The 21,840-nt window shown below is 45.0% G+C and overlaps 1 protein-coding gene and 1 non-coding gene across 4 annotated transcripts in view; both read left to right on the plus strand.

Moving 5' to 3' along the window:
• SHROOM3 (shroom family member 3) overlaps positions 1 to 21,840 on the plus strand; it is a 329,764-nt gene that overhangs the window by 252,932 nt on the left and 54,992 nt on the right. For all 3 annotated transcript variants that reach the window (XM_027544824.1, XM_027544825.1, XM_027544826.1), the window contains one exon: positions 18,682 to 18,813. In XM_027544824.1, the coding sequence (XP_027400625.1) occupies positions 18,682 to 18,813 (132 nt within the window). The remainder of the gene's footprint in view (positions 1 to 18,681; positions 18,814 to 21,840) is intronic.
• On the plus strand, positions 3,953 to 4,025 carry TRNAG-CCC. The gene has a single exon. It is a non-coding gene; the product is annotated as a tRNA-Gly (tRNA).

A 21,840-nucleotide genomic window follows, 5' to 3' on the forward strand; every position in this document is an offset into this window, starting at 1 on the left:
CTCCCCCCTTGCACTTGTTCCACCTCTTAAGGCAGTTTCTTTTTAAAGGTGTGTCCCACTGTCATGTTGCAGGAATTAAATCACGAAAATGAAATGATACCTGACACACGCTTTACTGTGAGCTGCCAGAGAGAGGAAAGTGCTTTGCTGAGGGGTGGAGGAGAGGTAATGAAATTTCAATACATCCAGCATCCGGTGGGGGAGGTGTGACCGGCTTTTTCTTCTCTCTGATGTATTTTGGCATTACTTTTTTTTTTTTTTAATCGTGTTATTGTTGTGGTGCACTTTTGTGCATGGAGGCTTTTGAGAGGAAGGGAATAGAAGCCCACATGTATATAATCTCCATGGAGAGATTGCTCTGAGATGTCAGGGTGAGGCAGGAAATCTTAGCACAGGGGCTTCTGATGATAGTTCTGTGCGTCTCCTATTTCTAACTAGTTAATATTTTAAGGCTAGGTAAATTATCATTTCCAGCAAAAAGCACATTGGTCAGACATATGCTTAATCTTGCCTCAAATAATCTCACCGGAAGTTGGTTTACATTTTAATTAATTTCGATGGTTAATTTTTGTCTTTAAAAAAATTTTGTTTTAATTACAAAAGTGTTTCATGATCATGGCAGAAAAGTGGCATATACAGAAGTAAACTGTCCTTAACAATCATATTTACGTTCGATTGGTCAAGGCCTAGTTTTTCATGGAAGCCTAGTTATTTGAAAACTTTGCAGCTGTATTGGAGTTTTTAAAATTGCTAACAAACCTGGTTTAGGAATTGACAAGGAAATAAATTTGTACTTTAAAAAATGTTATAACCAACAATAACTTATTCACATGGTTCATGGGACGGAATTTATTGTGGCAGTTTCTCTTGAATCAACTTCCCACATCTGCTCCAGACAAATGGTTTCTGTTTGTATAGCCTGTTTTGTAAATACATCTCTACCATGAAGGCAAAGTGCCCAAACACATACGCCTTTTCAGTGCTGGTAACTAGGTTCATAGAGTTAATATTTTTATTGGTTTCTGCATCAGAACTTCCTTGCTGTACACTTGATAAAACCCTGGAGAAGGTTACCAAGGGATGTTGTAGAGAATTTACTTCCCTGGAGATTTTAAGAATAGGATAAACATCCATCTGCCTAGGATGGCTTTGGTGCAATACTGTTTGGATAAAGGCAGGCAAGGTCACTTCTCAGAACCCCCAAATTGAGGAATTCTAAACAAATTTCAGTCCTCAGCAACCTGGAATCAAGGGAAATAAAGATTGCCTCAGAAGCACCTGAGCTCAGGATGTGGCAAAGCCCTGTTTTGATTTATGTTAAAAAAAAAAAAATTTTTTTTTCCTTTGGCTAAAAAGATTTTAAATTTACCCCCAGGACTTGCCAGTCCTTTTCTGTTGATGGATAAAAAATCAACAGTGATTTATTTATTTTCTAAGAAGTTCTAGGTTGACTGTAGCATAAGTTCCGTAATTTCAAGTAAATGAACAGATTTATGGAAATTAAAAGTTCTGCTTCCCAAGACTTAGAAAGTAGATAATCTGCCTGCAGTGCAGAAGACCTGGGTTCGATCCCTGGGTTGGGAAGATCCCCTGGTGAAGGGAATGGCTACCCACTCCTGTACTCTCGCCTGGAGAATCCCATGGACAGAGGAGCCTGGCGAGCTATATATATTACATGGGGTCACAAAGAGTTGGACACAACTGAGCAACTAACCCTAAGTCTGATTACATTTTTACATGAACATTTTACTTTCTCCTCCAAATGTATTCTTGACTTTCCATTTCCAATGTAGAAACGGTGTGGTACTTTCACCAAAACCAAGTATTCCTGTAACTTGTGTTGGAGGCCGTCCTCCTGAGCTCCTGCTCTGCCACTAGAATTTCATGGGTTGCTGCTTCCTCCACCCTCCTGTTTGACAGAAGTATCCTGTAATCCTAACCACCATGTGACCTCAATTGCAGCGACACCTTCCTCCCTTTCCGTGGTCACTTGATCAGGAATAGCCACCCCTCGCCCTCCCTGCAGGATCATTGGGAGGGATTTACTTTCTAGGAAAGGTCATGTCAAAAAAAAAAAACAAAACGGGCAAGTCAGGAGTCTCCTAGCTGGCTGGTTCTTTTACCCCCACCTCACAACCCTTCAGCTTGTCCTATTTCTCCATGCATGCCAAGCATGTTTTCTTATGCTTTGGTAACACCCAGAGAAGGAATAGGAGTATGAACAATGATCGTTCATTTGTTCGACAAACATTTGCTATGTGGGAGGCTCGGCAACTGCAGATTGGTCCTCTGTCCTCAAGGAATTCGTCATGTAAGAGAAGAAATCAAACATGTCAATAAGCTAGTGCCATTCTGAGGGAATAGAGTACAGGGGTTAAGAACTTGTTTGTTATAAAGTTAAACATACATCAACCTTATGACTCAACATATCCACACCCAGCTATTTACCCAAACTGATGAAAACAGATGCCCACAAAGAGGCTTGTACAGAGTGGCCATGGCAATGTTATTCATAATTGCCAACAACTGAGAACAACCCTGTGTCCACCAATAAGAAAACAGATAAACTGTGGTACAGCCACACCAAGGGAATACCACTCAGCAATCAAAAGGGGTGAGCTTGTGATAAACACAAGAACCGGGATGAACCTCAACCATTATGTTAAACTGAAAGAAGGCCGACACAAAAGAATATGTAGCAGTTCTATTTATGAAGTTCTAGAACAGGCAAAACTAATCTATGACTATGGATGTTAGTGGTTGCTTGGGGGTGGGGATCGAGAGAGTTTGGCAAGAGGTGACTTTCGGAGCCATGGAAATGTTGTATGTCTTGATTTGAACGATTGTTACACAGTTATCAAACTCCATTGAACTGAGCATTTGAGACATGTGTTTTATTGTACTCGAAGCATTAGCTCAATTCGAAGCAGAGCATAGTTCCTAGAGATAGACAAGAGTATATATCTCATCTCTGTCTCTAGGTGTATGTTACTCTGGGTAAGTTATTAAATGCATCTGAACCCGGAGCCATTGGACAGTAATGAAATACCTCCTTCACAGGGTTTTAAGAATTGTTAGATAATTGAAGTATTTAGCTTAGTTAAGAACTCGGTAAGTGTCCCCTCATAATTCCATGTATTGTGATAAATATGTGGTTTTGTTGTTAATGAGAAAGTGATTTCCATTTTTTGTAAAAGCCACCTCATTTATTTAAGATTATCAAGGATCTTATAGTAACAAATATCCTTAACATTATATGTATCTTCATTTTAATGGGTTCTTTTCCCAGGTTGTAGGGAATTTAAATTTAGTTCTTGCTTACCTGATCAAAGTACCACTAGGGCTTTGCTTTGCTATCAAATGTAAACCTCAAAGAGAAAATACCCGCTAGGCAAAGCCCTCTGTTTTTGAGGATTGCATGAGAGTAGTTGAAACTGAACTACCAGACCAGGCTCACAGCATTCACAGAATCCAGGTGAAAGGTTTACATATTATAAACTCTTTCCAAAGAAGTAGGGGAAAGAAAAATCATCTCTATATAATTAATATTGTGCTTTTTTTTTTTAAGGGACACATTATATAACTGGATTTTTCAGTAAAATACCTTGTACAGAGTGGTAAATATAATACTAGTTTACTTAATCTGTTAATCTTCAATTATTTAGGTTCAGCAAAGTGTTCGGGAAAGACAATGTAAACTTAGCCAAGTCCAAGAGAAGCATTTTGTTGTTAGAATGATTTAACTCATTCCCTAAGCATTTACCAAACGTTTACTGAGAACATATTAACCCCTGGGAATTCGGTGATGAATAATAAAACGTTTTACACCCAAAGGTTCACAGCTGCCCTGATTGTGTGAATGTGTGCCCATTTCTTATGCGCTTTTTTTTTTTCAGGGCAGAGGCATTCTCTTAGGCTGGTTTTGTTAGTTTAAAAAAAAACTTTAGGGACTTCCCTGGTGGTCCAGTGGCTAAGACTTTGCACTCCCAATGCAGGGGGCCCAGGTTCAATCCCTGGTCAGGGAACTAGATCCCACATGCTGCAATTAAGACCCAGTGTAGCCAAATAAATGCTTTTTTTTTTTTTAATTTTAAAAACTAGTTTAAAAAAGCCTCTTGCTTAAGGTGGAGATTTAAAATCCTGTTTTGTTTTGATGCTGTTTTCTTAGACACCAGAATTTCTTCTTATCCTTACTTTTAGTTACAACAACATGGTCTCCTAGAAAGGCAGTATAGAATTGTGGAAGCGTCTTAGGCTATGAAAACAGAGCAGCCTGGGTTTGAATCTGAGCTCTGGGTGCATGCGTGCTCACTTGCTTCCATCGTGTCCGTATCTTTGTGACACTGGACGGCAGCCCTCCAGGCTCCTCTGTCCATGGGATTCTCTAGGCGAGGTTACTGGAGTGGAGTGGGTGGCCGTGCCCTCCTTGAGGGGATCTTCCCAACCCAGGGATCAAACCTGAATCTCTTATGTCTACGTGCATTGGTAGGTGGATTCTTAACCACTAGTGTCACCTGGAAACCCAAATCTGAGCTTTGCTGCTGCTGCTAAGTCGCTTCAGTCGTGTCCAACTCTGTGCGACCCCACAGATGGCAGCCCACCAGGCTTCCCCATCCCTGGGATTTTCCAGGCAAGAACAGTGGAGTGGGTTGCCATTTCCTTCTCCAGTGCACGAAAGTGAAAAGTGAAAGTGAAGTCGCTCAGTCATGTCTGACTCTTCTCGACCCCATGGACTGCAGCCTCCCAGGCTCCTCCGCCCATGGGATTTTCCAGGCAAGAGTACTGGAGTAGGGTGCCGTTGCCTTCTCCTAAATCTGAGCTTTACTGCCTAGTAATTTAGGGTAGGTCCTTAAATTCTTTAAGCCTGAGTTTCCGTATCTGTAAAATGGTGATAAAAGAAGTGTTAATATATATGATCAGATTAGGCTGTTTTAAGGATTAAAATATAAAAATAACTATCCTGGCACCTAGTGGGAATTAATATCTAATATGTATCGAGTCCCTGCTAAGAGGTGCTGTCTGAGACTCTTTTTGTATCTTCCTCATGCTTGTATGAGGTAGGCACTCTTATTGAGCCCTTTAAAGGTGAGAAAACTCCAAAACCACAGAAAAGATGAACTAGCTTGCTGAGGGCATGGAGGTGCCAGAGTTGGAACCCCGCAGATCTTGCCTCTCAACTGAGGAGGTTATTAATAGATACCAGTTACTTTTCCCTTCTTGTTGCCCTTGTGCAATTGCTAAGTCATGCCCATCTCTTTGCGATCACACGGGCTGTAGCACACCAGGCTTCCCTGTCCTTCACTATCTCCTGGAATTTGCCTTTCCCTTTTAGGTGAAATTATTCTTAAGATTTAACTACTGCAGGTAGAAAGTAACACCAGTAAGTGGCACTCAGGCTACAATGTTGGGCAGTGTGCAGGTGAGCACCAGTGATGGAGAGTATGTATATCTTAAATAGTTGATGGATCTACTTTCTACCTTGTGGAGGGGGACTCACAGGAGACACGCTTGTGAATGTGGTCAGGGTCTTTCCCCAGGCCCTCAAAAGTCTTCCTGTCAGCGGCCCTCTGTGACTTGTGAACAAAGAATGTGGATTTGGTTGAGATTTTGTAAAGCCCTAGTAGGGGCTGACATAGGGCAGTATTATCTTGGTCTCTACCAGCAAGGCAAGATGAGAAGTGTACCACAAGCCCTGAAAGCGAGAGAAATGTAGATCCTTGTTGTCTATTTTACGTGTATACTAGTGTGTATCTGGTAGAATATTGTTGTTGGAACCCCATGGACTGCAGCACGCCGGGCTCCCCTGTCCTTCACTATCTCCCAGAGTTTGCTCAAACTCATGTCCATTTGAGTCAGTGATGCCATCCAACCATCTCATCTTCTGTTGCCCGCGTCTCCTCCTGCCCTCAATCTTTCCCAGCATCAGGGTCTTTTCCAGTGAGTTGGCTCTTTGCATCAGGTGGCCAAAGTATTGGAGCTTTAGCTCCATTATATATGTTAGAATATATATATGACTGAATCTCTTTGATGTACACCTAAATCCAATACAACACTATAAATCAGCTATATTTTTAAAAAATTAAGAGGAACATTAAACTGTTGCCCCGGGATATTTTATATTCCCCATTTTCATGGCGTTTCCTCAACTGCCAGATTCTGGAGAACCCTGAGTTAGAACTTTATAAAAGAAAAAATCCCAAGTGGTAGATTGAAAACCCTTCTGAGTTAATGAAGACACATAAAGTCACATTGGCCAATTAAAATAATATGCCTTGAGGGGAAGGTAGTTAAGTATACAGACATGATTCCCTACGTAGATATGAGCCTTTTCACGGAATTCCCAGCCCACCTCACCAGAGTGCAGGTTTTTATGCAATATGCTCTCTTAACGTTCTCAGCATCCATGGCTGTCTTCTGTAGTGTAGCTTGTCAGCCAACCTCCGGACCAGTTCCTCAACCACCCAGGTCTGTGTAAAACCCACCAGGGAAGCCCCTCAGCCAGCAGAGTGGGTGCTGCTGGGACAACAGGCTGAAGCCAGGGGGCACGAGAGGAACCTCTTTGCAAAGTGCTGCTTGTGTTTAAAGGAATGTCACCATGTACCAGTTTTGTCCACCCAAGTGAGCCATGTTATCTCAGGGCAAAAGTCCTGGCGGATGAAGCTTTGGGGGCATCACTCTGAAGGGGAGAAAAGAAATCTGGAGGGAAACCCTACAGCTCTCTGGTTGTCTCTGACCCCTAGAGGCTGCTTGGCTCTGTTCAGGTTCCACTAGTCTCTTAGTCTGATCCATAGTAACTGTGCTGGGAGAATCGTAGGACTGTCACTTGAAGGTCCCTCTGCTTCTTCCCCATCGCCTACAGCCTCTTTCACTCAACTTAAGCCCTTTGTGTTGGTTCCCATGGTTACCTCTTCACCACCAGCAGCTGGAATTCAGTAGTGAGAGGAGGCCGCCTCCCCACTGAGCCAGGTCTGGCTGGGGCGGAGGCCGCTGATCCGCCCCTGCTTCGTGGCATGGGGTCACAGTCCAGTACCTTCTCTTTGTCGTGGATTCTGTACTTTTCCCAGGCTTGGCGTGCTGGCATTCTAGTGGGAGGGGAGACGAGGGGTGATGTGCGGCTCACAGGGTATTTCCTGCTCTCAGCTGGCCTGGGGTGGACCTGCCAAGCCCCTACCCACTGGCACCTCCTTCTGTGTGCTGGTGCCCAGGCGAGGGGGTAGGACCTGCTGTGCCCATTTGGAAGAAGATGACCACTCACTTTCCCACCTGCTTTTGTTTTAGCTTTTGTGCCCAGTACCATCTGTTTATGCCTGGGACGTTAACAAGACCAGGCTCTGGTCTGGAAGGAATTGGTGTCCATGGCAGGTTTTCCTTCAGCTTGGAGGACCAGGTAGGCTCAGGAAACCTAGGGATCGTGGGCAGCCCAAAGGTTCAAGAGGAGAGCACAGCCAGCTCAGAGTTTGTCTTGAAGCTTCAAATCAGAAGCTGTTTGAGGCCCAGATTCCTACTCATTGAGAGTTCCATTGGCCCCAGAAACAGGAACTGTAACTGCAGGTGGAAATTAAGCAGCCCTGTTGGTGAAGGTGAGAAGTTACTGTAGAAGGCACCACAGATCGTGGCTCCTGAGGATGCCAGGACCGGAAGAATTGTCATGCTTTTCCTGAAATCAGGCAGCTCTATTTATTCTACAGTCCACTCCACCTACAAGTATCTGAGCCCCTAGATGATGTGCAGATCAAGGTTAAGGGCATGCTTCCGAGCCTTATCGTGTGTGGGGTCTTGGCTTTACCACTGTCTTTGTGATCTTGAGCGATTTACTTAAATTACCCATTCCCCGGTTTCCTTTTTCTATGAAAGAGGGAAAACACTTGATAGGGTTATTATGAGGATTGAATTTGTTACGTAAAAATACTTTGTAAAGCCCTACTCAGGTGCTGGGCTTCCCGGGTGGCGCTAGTAGTGAAGAACCTGCCTGCTAGTACAGGAGACATAAGAGACACGGGTTCAATCCCTGGGTCAGGAAGATCCCCTGAAGAGGGGCATGGCAACCCACTCCAGTATTCTTGCCTGGAGAATTCCACGGATAGAGGAGCCTAGTGGGCTACAGTCCGTAGGATTGCAAAGAGTCGGACATGACTGAAGTGACTTAGCATAGCACAGCACATAGTAACGGAAGGAAAGGGAAAATGATGGGGATGAGTAGAAACTTAGCCAGTGGAACCATAGTTACAAACACCTTGAAAAGATATATTAAAATCCACAGACACCTACTTTTCCACAAGTTGACTGCAGTTTGGGTACCTTGCCTTCCATTTAAAATATACTTCCAAAGAATATAAAGCAACAGCTGGGGCAAAGCTTGGGAGACAGAGTCCCACTTTGGGTGATAGCAGAGGTTGGAAACATTTAGGTTTGAGATTTGGAGGGATGTAAATAGCATGGAATGTCTATTATCTACCCCAAAAAGCAGAACGAATCTTAGATATTGTGGACACAAATGCAGTTGGCACGAGCTTAAAAAAAGTGCATGTGAGCTTCTTTCTAAGACCCAATAATCCTCTTGGGCAAAGTAAGGATTAGGCCTCCCCCACAAACAAGGGGGTGAGTTCCATTTTGCTAAGATCCCTCAGCTGTTGCCAAATTTAGCCAGGGACCTATTTTCTTGCGATGAATGACCACCTCCATTTACATTTTGCACGTCCATCCCTCTTCTCCATGCAGGTCTAGGACAGGAGCAACTTATTTGCATGTAGATGGAAGAGAGAAGGGCTTCCTTGATGGCTCAGTGGTAAAGAATCTGCCTGCCAATGCAGGAGACCTGGGTTCGATCACTGGGTCAGGAAGATCCCCTGGAGGAAGAAATGGCAACCCACTCCAGAATTCTTGCCTGGAGAATCCCATGGATAGAGGAGCCTGGTGGGCTACAGTCCATGGGGTCACAGAATTGGACATGGCTGAGCACGCATGGGAGAAAGAAACCCCACCTCCCACAGACTGCAGTCGCCTCCCTTCCAGAGCCAGGGTCTGTCATCCACTCCCACTTGCAGGAGGATAGGGGGTCTCACTCCCTAAAGCCTGAGATGAGAGGACTCCAGGATCTAAAAAGACCTGGGCCCAACCTTATCGTGTTTTGAAAACAGCCATGCATACACATTCGCCGAGTCCCATCCCTGCTCAGCGCCTGAAGCTCCCTCTGCTGAAACGAGGCTTGTAGAAGAATCCTCAGGCTGATACTGTCAGCCTTGATACTCCAGAAACCATTTCTTTCACGCTGGTTGCTGGGCCTTCTGCCCTGGTCTGTTCCTAAGGGGCCCAGGTAACGCCTTTTATTTCCTGTTCTTATATGCGAGAACTGTGACATTTATATCTCTCACCAAATGCTTTGGACATTTGCAGTTGCCCTCTTTAAGGAATGAAAGAGCCAATGGTTATACCTGCATCCTGTCACACCCCTTGGGTGCCTTCCCGTACTCATCTCTCTCATGTAGGCCACTTGGATCAAATGATAATAGCTCCCTTCTTGTGGTTATCACGTGCCAGGCTTACCAGATCCCACAGCCATGTCACCAGGCAGATAGAACTCTGTCCCCTTTTTACAGATGAGGTCCTAGGGCTCAGATGGAATAGTGGCATGAAGTCTTTCCATTGCCCAGACTTACTCCCAGGGTAGTACATCCACTCCATTTCCCGACAAAGATTTTCCTTTAAAAATATGGAGAAATCAGGCTGAGATTCATTCTAGTGAGGGGAAAAAAAATTAAGGCTGATTTTACTTTTTCTGATAACTACAGTCATAAATGTTAATTGTAAACAATTTGCAAGATACAGAAAAGGGGGAAAAAATATCACCCTTAATCCTATCACCCAGTAGTAACATTCTGGTACTTTTTCTGGTTTTTTGTCTTCATTCATTGCTTTCTGTCATGTATGAATGGCAAAAGGGTCATGTGGCAGAAATGGTCATGTGGATTGGCATGTGGCTGATGCCTAAGAAAAAAGCACGCACAGTCTTGGGACCTTCAGGCATTGCGTGAGGGGTGGTGTGGTCTCCGGCCGGACTGCTTTCTACTTGTCTTATTTCTTTTTGCTTTCTTTATCTATATAAGGATCATTGCCGTCTCAAACAATAAGATTAATAACCTATTAAAGCACAGTATCTGGTACACACCATGTGTCCAAGAAATGTAAATTTCCTTGCCATTGGTAAGAAGGAAACACTGCCAGGAACCGTTCTAAGTGTGTTACACATATTCATTCAGGCCTCACAACTACACTTTGATATGCATATTTTAATATTTATAGGGGAGGAAACTGAGGCGTGAGAGGCTGAGTGACCTGCCCAAAGTCAGACACCTGCGAGGTGACAGAGCCAGAATAGGAACCCAAGCAGCTGGCTGCAGAATCCGCATTGTTCATACAAGTTATGCAGCCTGCCACTTACTGTGTTGATTTAAGGTCACACTCTTGAGTGTTTGTGTCTAGGACAATACACTCCAGTGGTAAAGATGTCACCAGTTTAATATAAGCCCTTGCATGAGGGCCCTTGGTTTTCCTATGCACTTGCCCTGGACTAGTCTTAGGGCCCTGGAGGTGGTAGCATTGCAGTCAAAAGTAAATATGACGCAGATTAAGTATTTAATAGGTAGGTTAAAAGATTTGGCTAGTCATTTGGCTTTTTCCCCTACCCACCCTTTTCCAGATGCAAGGTTGGCATCTAGGTCACTGGCTTAAGATCTGGAGATAGTTAGGCTTATGGTTTCGGAAAGAGTCAGAAATATGCTGAATGTTAGTGTTGTAAGTTGTACACTTGTTCCATTTGGGAGGTTTCAGGGGAAATCAAGTGAGAAAAAGCGTCAACAAGAGGCACAGGAGGTACAGGTAGACACAGGGCCGAGACCTACAAAGCACCTCTATGCACGGCTGAAGGGTTATACGTGGCCTCCTGTAATAACCATACTGCCAAACCAAGGTGGGTGAACAGAAGGAAGAGGTTTTTTTGAGGACAAGTAAAGGGATGCCTGGGTAGCTCAGCTGGTAAAGAATCCACCTGCAGTGCAGGAGAGCCCAGTTCGATTCCTGGGTCAGGAAGATACCCTGGAGAAGTAATAGGCTACCCACTCCAGTATTCTGGCCTGGAGAATTCTATGGACTGTATAGTTCATGGGGTCGCAAAGAGTCAGACATGACTGAGAGACTTGCACTTCACTTGCTTTTTAAATTATTACTTACCATCTAAGAAGTTCACTCTGTGTTGCCTCAGGCCTGTATCCTGTTCAGTGCGTTCCACTGTAAGCATGCCCTTTGCTGTGCTGTGCTTAGTCGCTCAGTCGTGTCTGACTCTTTGGGACCCCATGGACTGTAGCCCACCAGGCTCCTCTGTCCATGGGATTCTCCAGGCAAGAATACTGGAGTGGGTTGCCATGCTCTCCTCCAGGGGATCTTCCTCATCCAGGGACTGAACCTGGGTCTCCTGTGTTGTAGGCAGATTCTCTGCCATCTGAGCCACCAAGGAAGTCCAAGAATACTGGAGTGGGCAGCCTATCCCTTCTCCAGGAGATCTTCCCAACCCAGGAATCAAACCCAGGTCTCCGGCATTGCAGGCGGATTCTTTACCAGCTGAGCCACAAGGGAAGCCCCAAGAGAGGGGAAGAATGAAGGGACAGTGACCCAAAAGGTTCTGTCTAAATACCTAGGAACCAAAAGATCAGTAATAGAAACAAGGGGCTTTTCAAGAGAGGGCAGTTCATTGAGGACATCTGTGACACCTTTGATAGATGCCCAGTCATCAGCAAACAAAGAACAGCTGCCTTAGGCTAAGAGCAGAAATCTGAGCCAGAGGGCATGGGTTCTTAGTATCTTCTGCCACACACTGAAGGGGCGGAGAATCCAGACCCTCTCTGCCTCCCAGAGACTGAAGGGAAGAAAGGGGCTTGGGAACCTGAGGTTCTGATCCGAGGAGAGGCCTGGAAACAGGATGCAGAGATGATGACATGCAGCTTCCTGCGTGATGGACCTGGAGCAGCAGAAAGAGAACATAGAGACCCAGGCACCCACAAACGCAACTTCACAGAACAAATTATGAAAATGAATACATACAGGCACCCCGCCTAAATCCAAAGGAATTTCTCTAGGAGACTCTGAGGACAACTTAGCCCTGTATAAATGCACTTCTGTCTGTTTAATCTCAAAAGGCATTCTGGTGGTTTCGAAACATAAGGCAGCAAGATGGTGCTGAGCTGGGCCAACTGTTGGGCGAAGGGGGTATTCCCCCAGCACTGCTCCTGTCTACTCCACAAAAGCTAGCTGTTGTGACAGGGACCAACAGTTAGAGCTGAATTCTACTTCACAAAGGAATCAACTCACAACCTTACATATTGTTGTTGTTTAGCAGCCAGTCGAGTCCGACTCTTTGTGACCCCATGGGCTGTAGCCCGCCAGGCTCCTCTGTCCATGGGAATCTCCAGGCAAGAATATTGGAGTGGGTTACATGTCCTCCTCAGGGGGAATCTTCCCAACCCAGGGATTGAACTCGAATCTCCTGCATTGGCAGGTGAATTTTTTTTTACTGCTGAGCCACCAGGGAAGCCCTCATAACTTTATATAGAAAGTGACTAAAAGAGGTCCCCAGCTTTCCCAAAATGCGTAAACAATTTAATGCCTTTAAAAGTTGAAGGGCATAGAGCTCCATTTTGGATGCATCACACAATTTTTCCCTTTACAGTCAACTGCGATTGTTTCTATAAATCTGTATTGTGTGCCTATCGCGAGCCACTCACTGAGGCCCTGGGTATGTAATGGTTTAAAAGCGCAAAACTGAAGAAAAGCCAGCCGTGGACCCTGACTTGGCTGCACTTTCTGTCCAGTGCAATCCGTGTGGAAATAAACATTTACCTGTGGCCCCAGGTGCAATGACAGGAAAGACCAGGTGCTGGGCAGAGACTGTATGAGGCAGATGAAATGGTCTCTGAGGAGGTGGTGTGCTCCCTGGACCAAAAGGCTGAGGACGAGCCGGTCAAGTGGAGAATCAGGAGGAAGACTTCCAGGCGGAGGGAGTTGCATGTGTGAAGTGGAGAGCGTGGCAGGCTTGGTCTTTATGTTGTTCTTTATAAGAATTTGGATTTTCTCCAGAGTGCATGTGGAAGCTACACAAGTTTTATTATTAGAAATGACATAATCCATTTAGTTTTGTTTTTAAAGATGGCGCTGGCCCCTGGGTTGGAGGGGGACTGGAGTGGATGTGGCTGGCGAGGAAGCTTCCCCAGGCAAAACACAACCAAAAGAAGACTGCTGATTGTCAGAACTGAGCTCTTCCTAAGGCTGTAACAGCCCACGCTAAGGAGATTGGAGCCCCCTCTGCCCATCCTCATGGAAATGTAGTAGAAATCAGGAGCTAAAGGGATCTGAGAGACCCTCCCCAGACACCTCTCCTTGGAGTTCAAGAGAGCTACAGGAACAGGGCCATCTGGAACTGCTTCTTCAGTATTGGCTGAAGCTCAGTTCAGAAAGCAGTTAAGGACTCCACTTAAATACCAAATAGTGAAGCAGTTACTATATATTTATAAATTATGAACTGTGCTGTTATTTGGTGGCTAAGTCATATTTGACTCTTTGTGATCCCATGGACTGCATCACAGCAGGCTTCCTTGTCCTTAATCATCTCCCAGAGTTCACTCAAACTCTTTGAGTCCGTTGAGTCAGTGATGCCATCTAACCATCTCATCCTCAGTTGTCCCCTTCTCATGCCCTCAGTCTTTCCCAGCATGAGAGTCTTTTCTCATGAGTAAGGCTCTTCTCATCAGGTGGCCAAAGTATTGGAGCTTCAGCTTCAGTCCTTATTCAGGGTTGATTTCCTTTAGGATTGACTAGTTTGATATCCTTGCTGTCCAAGGAACTCTCAAGAGTCTTCTCCAGCACCACAGTTCAAAACCATCAATTCTTTGGTGCTCAGCCTTCTTTATGGTCCAGTTCTCACATTCATGTATGAACAGTGGGGGCTGGGAATATGAATGTACTTAGCGTAGGAAGTAGAAATATGTAGGTGGTTGGCCTGGATTTCTTGTTTCTTATCTGGCGAAGAAAGATGACACTGGGCTAGTGCATCACAATCATTTTGTTTTGGCCCCTGGTAAATCTTTCAAGTCAGCTCTGATTTCTGTTTCCTTGTTCATAGTTTGTGGTACTGAGACGGACAGTAGTAAGAAACAATATTAAAAACAACCCTCAAAAACATCTCACCAGTTTGGCCAGCAAGATTCACTATGGAATTTCTTTTCACTAGAGCATGTTTAAAAGTGTTTATTTATTGTCCCGTGTGTTCTGCATGCTGGTCATCCTTCCTGCCTTCCTTTCAGCCTTGCTTCCTCCTTGGTGTCGAGCATCCAGGCAGCCCACACGGGAGCCTCGTAGCCAGCCCACCCAGGGTCCGGGGAGGTGAAGATTGGCAGGGAGGCTGTGCTGTGACTTAGCCTGGGTGCCACCGTCAGCAACATGCAACCCAGGTTTTCTGAGCCCTCACACCCGGTTGTTAACCTCAGCCTGGTCCCCCAGAGGTCATTGCTGGGGTGCTGGTCTCTGCTAGGGGTGAGAAGAATCCTGCGTAAAAGATCCTTAAAAAGATGAAACAGCCTCCTGTTCTTCTTGCTTCCATCTCTTTCCTATTTGCCTGCTCTTCCTGCTAGCCCTTCACTCCAGACAGCCTGCACCTTGGACCTTCCATCCCTTGGTGCTTCCCAGAGAGGGGTAGGGGCTAAGGAGAGAGAAAAGGACTCGGCCATATTCAGAGAGGGCAGAGCCAACAACTGTGTTTTAGGCCCCAAAATGAGGAAGTTATTAAATGCCACAAAGGTTTTGTGAAAGCTTAGGCCTGGTCTTTCTTGTTTTCTCCCATGGACAGCAGCAGGGTCTAGAGGAAAGCCAGAAAGTCAAGCTTGCTGTCGAAATGGATTCTACCAATGGCTGGCTGTGGATGTGCTGTGTCATCTTTACGTTTATGGATTTGATAAGATGCCTCTGAGTCTACTTTCCACCTCAGCTTAAATCAGATGGCCACTGGGGCCAACAGAGCCTTGTCCAGAGTTAGCACGTCAGAGCTTTTTCTTGTGGCTTAGGGCTGTAGGAGAAACCTAATTAGAGACCACATGATGAATTCTGCAAAAGGCTCTGATGTGCTAACTCCAGACAAGGCTCTTTTTGCTGTTATTTCCAGCATAAATTAGGTCTTTTAGTTGTGTCTGTTTTACATAACGATCTTGGCTGAAAGGAGTTCTAAAATGAAGGTTGAAGACAATAATGAAAATGATGCATTAATTAAGCAGATACCCCATGTGTAGGCAGTATGCAGGACAGTTAACAGACATTATCTAGAAGCCTGATACCAACTCCGCAGGATACATATAATTATAGGAGCTGATTTGCTGAGTGCTGAATAGGTAAATTTGGAAAACTCAGTAGGGGCCACAGGACTGGAAAAGGTCAGTTTTCATTCCAATCCCAAAGAAAGGCAATGCCAAAGAATGTTCAAACTAACGCACAATTGCACTCATCTCACACACTAGTAAAGTAATGCTCAAAATTCTCCAAGCCAGGCTTCAGCAATACGTGAACCGTGAACTTCCTGATGTTCAAGCTGGTTTTAGAAAAGGCAGAGGAACCAGAGACCAAATTGTCAACATCTGCTGGATCATGGAAAAAGCAAGAGAGTTCCAGAAAAACATCTATTTCTGCTTTATTGACTATGCCAAAGCCTTTGACTGTGTGGATCACAATAAACTGTGGAAAATTCTGAAAGAGATGGGAATACCAGACCACTTGACCTGCCTCTTGAGAAATCTGTATGCAGGTCAGGAAGCAACAGTAGAACTGGACATGGAACAATAGACTGGTTCCAAATAGGAAAAGGAGTATGTCAAGGCTGTATATTGTCACCCTGCTTATTTAACTTAAATGCAGAGTACATCATGAGAAATGCTGGACTGGAAGAAACACAAGTTGGAATCAAGATTGCCGGGAGAAATATCAATAACCTCAGATATGCAGATGACACAACCCTTATGTCAGAAAGTGAAGAGGAACTAAAAAGCCTCTTGATGAAAGTGAAAGTGGAGAGTGAAAAAGTTGACTTAAAGCTCAACATTCAGAACATGGGATCTGGTCCCATTACTTCATGGGAAATAGATGGGGAAACAGTGGAAACAGTGTCAGACTTTATTTTTTTGGGCTCCAAAATCACTGCAGATGGTGACTGCAGCCATGAAATTAAAAGACGCTTACTCCTTGGAAGGAAAGATATGACCAACCTAGATAGCATATTCAAAAGCAGAGACATTACTTTGCCAACAAAGGTCCGTCTAGTCAAGGCTATGGTTTTTCCTGTGGTCATGTATGGATGTGAGAGTTGGACTGTGAAGAAGGCTGAGCGCTGAAGAATTGATGCTTTTGAACTGTGGTGTTGGAGAAGACTCTTGAGAGTCCCTTGGACTGCAAGGAGATCCAACTGGTCCATTCTGAAGGAGATCAGCCCTGGGATTTCTTTGGAAGGAATGATGCTAAAGCTGAAACTCCAGTACTTCGGCCACCTCATGCGAAGAGTTGACTCATTGGAAAAGACTCTGATGCTGGGAGGGATTGGGGGCAGGAGGAGAAGGGGACAACAGAGGATGAGATGGCTGGATGGCATCACTGACTCGATGGACGTGAGTCTGAGTGAACTCTGGGAGTTGGTGATGGACAGGGAGGCCTGCTGCTGCTGCTAAGTCGCTTCAGTCATGTCCGACTCTGTGCGACCCCAGAGACGGCAGCCCAGCAGGCCCCGCTGTCCCTGGGATTCTCTAGGCAAGAACACTGGAGTGGGTTGCCATTTCCTTCTCCAATGCATGAAAGTGAAAAGTGAAAGTGAAGTCGCTCAGTCATGTCCGACTCTTAGCGACCCCATGGACTGCAGCCTACCAGGCTCCTCCATCCATGGGATTTTCCAGGCAGGAGTACTGGAGTGGGTTGCCATTGCCTTCTCCGAGGGAGGCCTGGCGTGCTGCAATTCATGGGGTCACAAAGAGTCGGACACGACTGAGGGACTGAACTGAACTGAACTGAATAGGTACAGACATCATTATTATTCTACGTGCTTTACCTGAATTGGGCCTCTCTGGTGGCTCAGATGGTAAAGAATCTACCTGCAATGTGGGAGACCCAGGTTCGATCCTCGGTTGGGAAGATTCCATGGAGGAGGGCATGGCAACCCACTCCAGTATTCTTACCTGGAGAATTTCGTGGATGGAGGCTACAGTCCATAGGCTTGCAAAGAGTCCTACATGACTGAGCAACTAACACAACACTTCTCAACAATGCTATGAAAGCCATTGTTTTTTGCACCTATTTCAGAGATCCGAGAATAGAGGCACAGAGAGGACAAGGTCACAGAGTTTGCTCAGTGGCTGGGGCCAGGACTTGACTCAGACTCCAGGGCCAGGCTCCTACACTGTGGGTTCTGCCATATTCTCAGGTTCCCCATGAGGAGCCTGGGGCTCACCATTTACTTGCCCAATGTCATTCGGCTCACAAGTGACAGGACCCCAACCAGGCTTTCAGATTTCCGGTCTAGGGGAATACTGAATATATTCAAGTCAAGCATCCTCAAATCGTTGAGAAAAGTAAGGTAACAAAGGAGGCGATTACACTTAGACAAAACTAGACAAAAGTTTCGAAGTGGAGACTCCCTGCTGACTGCCTGATCATCTCCCTCCCTGTCCTGAAATACAAAGAAATCAATACCATGCCTAATCCCACCACTTCTCACCCAAGGCCTGTGCAGAAGAGAAACCGCAGGCATTTGCGCCTTCTTCAGATTCCTGCTTATAGGATGTAGTGCAGGGGCTACTGGTCAGCTCTCAAAGAGACATGAAAGCATATCACTGGTACCCAGTGTGGCGAACCTGCCTCAGAGTCTGATGCAGGGACAGACTCAGTGATCAAGAGCAGACCTTGAAGGTGCAGACAGGGTGTTTGGAAATTAAGAACCCAAGACTCTCCACAGGAGAGTGCATCTGTTCCCATGGGGAACACACTGGCCACTTGGGGCTTAACATTTTTCTCCGGCTCCCTGGGTGTGTGGAGGAAAAGTGTTAGGGAAATGGTGTTAGGGACTGGGGGTGGGAGGGTGGATTTAAATGGACACACAAAAGGCTTGCCTCCAGCGCAGTGGAATCTAAACAATCTGGAATAGCTTGGACTCGAGCGTTGGCTTGTGCAAACGGAGCCAGGGCTGGTGCTCTGGGAGTTGCTGTCCTTCCAGTTACCCTGGGTCGGGAGGCAGCAAAAACTTGTCTCAGGAAACCACCTCCTTCAGTGAGTTCAAGTTTTTCACTTATTCACTGCAGATCCTGAATTATAGGTGGGTTCTTCTTCATAATGGTCAAAAGAGTCTTTCTCCCTGCTTGGTTGGAAAAATCTAGAAATCTGAGATTGGGAAGTACACCTTATTGCTTATTGTAGAAACACAGATAGGGGAGGTGACAACCCCCACCAGTACAGAGTACCTGGGTAGGTGCAGGCTTAGACCTCTGTGCTCAGCTGCGCTGCTCCGCGCCAGCTCCACAGTGAATTCTCATACCTTGTCCGTGTTGGATTTGTTTATCCACCCTGCCCGTGAACACCACCACACTCAACTTCTTGTTTTCCTCTTTTCTCTAGAGATGCACATGCAGACCCGGGCCCTGCAGACACTGGCACCTCTGACTCATTCGGCCCAGAGCACCTCACCTCTGACCCCCAGCACAGAAAAGTAGCATGGTCAGGAGGGGTTAAACCTCGGCTGAAGCACAGGTAAGAGGCACGGAGGACCTTGTTGAGTGGTCTGGAAGAGGGACTTGGCTGCGGGAAGAGGGAATGAGGGCCAAGGCTGGTCACGAATACAGATGAGAGAGAGAGAGGTGAGGAGGTCAGGCAGAAGCTCGGAATTCAGAAGGATAACTATCCTGATGACAGTTTCCAAACTAGGTTCTGAAGAAGCATCAGGTTCCTGGCAGGTAATCTGAGGGGTCCCTCAAATCATTTGATGCAAATATCTAAAAAATACATTCACAGCTGTTTTTAAAACTAATTAAAAACTCTCAAAGAGATGGGCCAATGTCCTACACTTTGGAAATGACTCGTGTGTTACATTGTACAAGGTGGATTCGTCTTTGAGCTGATACTCATTGAAAATTTCTCTAATTGAGAAATGTCCTGAGATTACAAAGTTGGCCTAATGAAAATTTGTAAGTACTTATCTGTGCTTCCTGTGTCCTAGGGCTTTGCGTACCTCATCAGATTCTCACCCCAGTGCTATGAGGTTTGCACAAGTGTAAAGGCATCTAGTTAGGAGGTGGTGTGTTCAAATTCAGACAGTTTGAGCTCACACCGACTCCACTCAGCAGTTAGCATAACAGCCTACTTCATAGGACAGTTGTGGGGATTCAAGGAGATGAGATATTCAAAGCACTTAGCACAGAGCCTGCTCATTGTCGGGTGAAGTAAATATTAGGTGCTGGTATATTGATGATGTTCTCATTCTTATCCTTTTCGTCACTGTCATGTAAGTCTGTGTGCCAGCATGAAAGGCAGTATAATATAGTAAGATGGGGTCCATGGAATCAGTCTACCGGAATTCACATCTTAATTCTGCCATTTAATATATAATGCAGGGGCAAAGAGGATGGGGTGGGATGGATTGGGAGATTGGGCTTCCCAGGTGGTGCCTAGGGGTAAGGAACCTGCCTGTCAGCGAAGGAGACATAAGAGACATGTGTTCAATCCCTGGGTCGGGAAGATCCCCTGGAGGAGGGCATGGCAACCCACTCCAGTATTCTTACCTGGAGGATCCCCATTGACAGAGGAGCGTGGTAGGCTACAGTCCATACGGTCACAAAGAATCAGACACAACTGAAGTGACTTTGCACGTGTGCACGCACGTATAAAATAGATAACTATTGAGAACCTCCATGAGGAACTATACTCAGTCCTCTCTGGTGACCTAAATGGGAAGGAAATCCAAAATGGGGGGATATACGTATGTGTATGTGATTCACTTTGCTGTACAGCAGAAACTAACACAGCATTGTAAAGCAACCATAAGCAATAAAAAAATATGTCTATATATATAACTGCAGGCAAGTTATTTAAGTTCTGTTTCCAATAGGTAAAATGTGTTTAATTACTAATCTTCTCCATTCAGTTGCTGAGAGGATTGAAAGTGCTGATGCACATAAAACCCAGCCCATCATAAGCACTCAGTATATCAGTTATCATTGCTGTCAGTTATCCTGATTTCAGTTTAGGGGCAGTTCTTTCATGTAGATGTGTGAGCTTGGATTATAAATAAACATAAATTTAGGTTTATTCAGTGACCCATTTTATGAATATGCAGCTATACATAAAATATATTTTATATAATCAAACAATATTTGTATCTGATGTTTATATGAGGATTCTTTGTAAGGTTTCGTTTGAAAAAAAGATTCAAAAGCAGTTTGAACATACCAAATGAGGACAGGCTGAGATGTGCAGAGGCCTCCGTCTATGAGAGAAGCCGCTGGTGTAAGGTTAGCCCAGGGACAGCCCAAAGAAACAGAAGCCCCAGGGTTATCTCTATTCCCTTCAGCCTCCTAGGATCTTCAGAATGTAGAGGATCAGAGCCTTTTATTTCACGAGACTCCATGAGATGTGTAGGTTAATGTAGCATCAGTGTTGAAGGATTTCAGGCCAGAAAGTCGTAGTTAGGAAGTTACTGGCCTGAGCAGACAATAATCAAGACTTGAACTTAGCAAGAGGTGATGAGACAGATTTGAGATGAATTTAGGAGACATATCAAGAACAGGTGAGGGTGGGAGAAGAGATTAAAGAGTGTGACTCCTCTAAGTTTCTGCCATCAGACATGGGTAATTGTGGGGCCTTTCAACAGGTAGATGAAGGCAGGTAGAACTGAGACTAAATGGGGGCTGAGAACGTGAACAGTGGGATCACACAGACCTGGGTTTGAGTTTGAAACAATTGAAGTGTTTCATAAAACAACCCTTAACAGCTGGATAAAACAGACAAACCTAAATGTATATCTAAGTGGTGTCCTAACCATGCAGAGACTGTGCTTATAACCATGAAGAGATTATCTTTGAAATAAGCTGGGGTTGCCGTCATCTTCATGGTCAAAACTGGCTCATGATGGTGGGTCTGTATGAAGGGAGACTGGAAGGGAGCAGATAGACTTTTTCCTTTTGAAAAGGTCATGCCTGCTCATGTCCTGTTGGCCAGAATTTTTACTCTACTTGTCCTCTAAGGATTTCACATGTGTATGTATCTTATCTCCACAGGTATATCGTAAGCCCCTACAATAGTACACCCATATTCTTTCCTATGCTCTTAGATCTCTGCAACCCACATTTTACTGATGTAGGACTGAACCTGGAAATTGGTCTGGTTCTCATCCAGTTTATTCAGATCTCAAATCCTGCCTGTTTTGCTTTTTACTTTTTATTTTGAAATAATTTTAGACTCACAGAAAAGCTGTGAAAATAGTACAGAGGTTTTCTATCCACCCATCACCCGGCTTTCTGTAATGTTAATATCTTGTAAAACCACAGTGTAAATATCAAAACAAAGGACTTAGTGTTGGTGTAGTACTTGGAACTACAGACTATAACCCTTGATGGACTTTAGTCAGATATCACCTCCCCTACCCGTCCTCCCAGTGTCCTTTTTCCATGCAGGATCCCACATTGTCTTTAATTGTCATGTTCCTTTAGTCTTCTCGAATCCACAATATTTCCTCGGTCTTTCCTCATCTTTTATGACCTTGACACTTTGTGAAGAGTATGG

This window comes from Bos indicus x Bos taurus, chromosome 6 (genome assembly GCF_003369695.1).
Source record: "Bos indicus x Bos taurus breed Angus x Brahman F1 hybrid chromosome 6, Bos_hybrid_MaternalHap_v2.0, whole genome shotgun sequence".
Taxonomy (NCBI): Eukaryota; Metazoa; Chordata; class Mammalia; order Artiodactyla; family Bovidae; genus Bos; species Bos indicus x Bos taurus.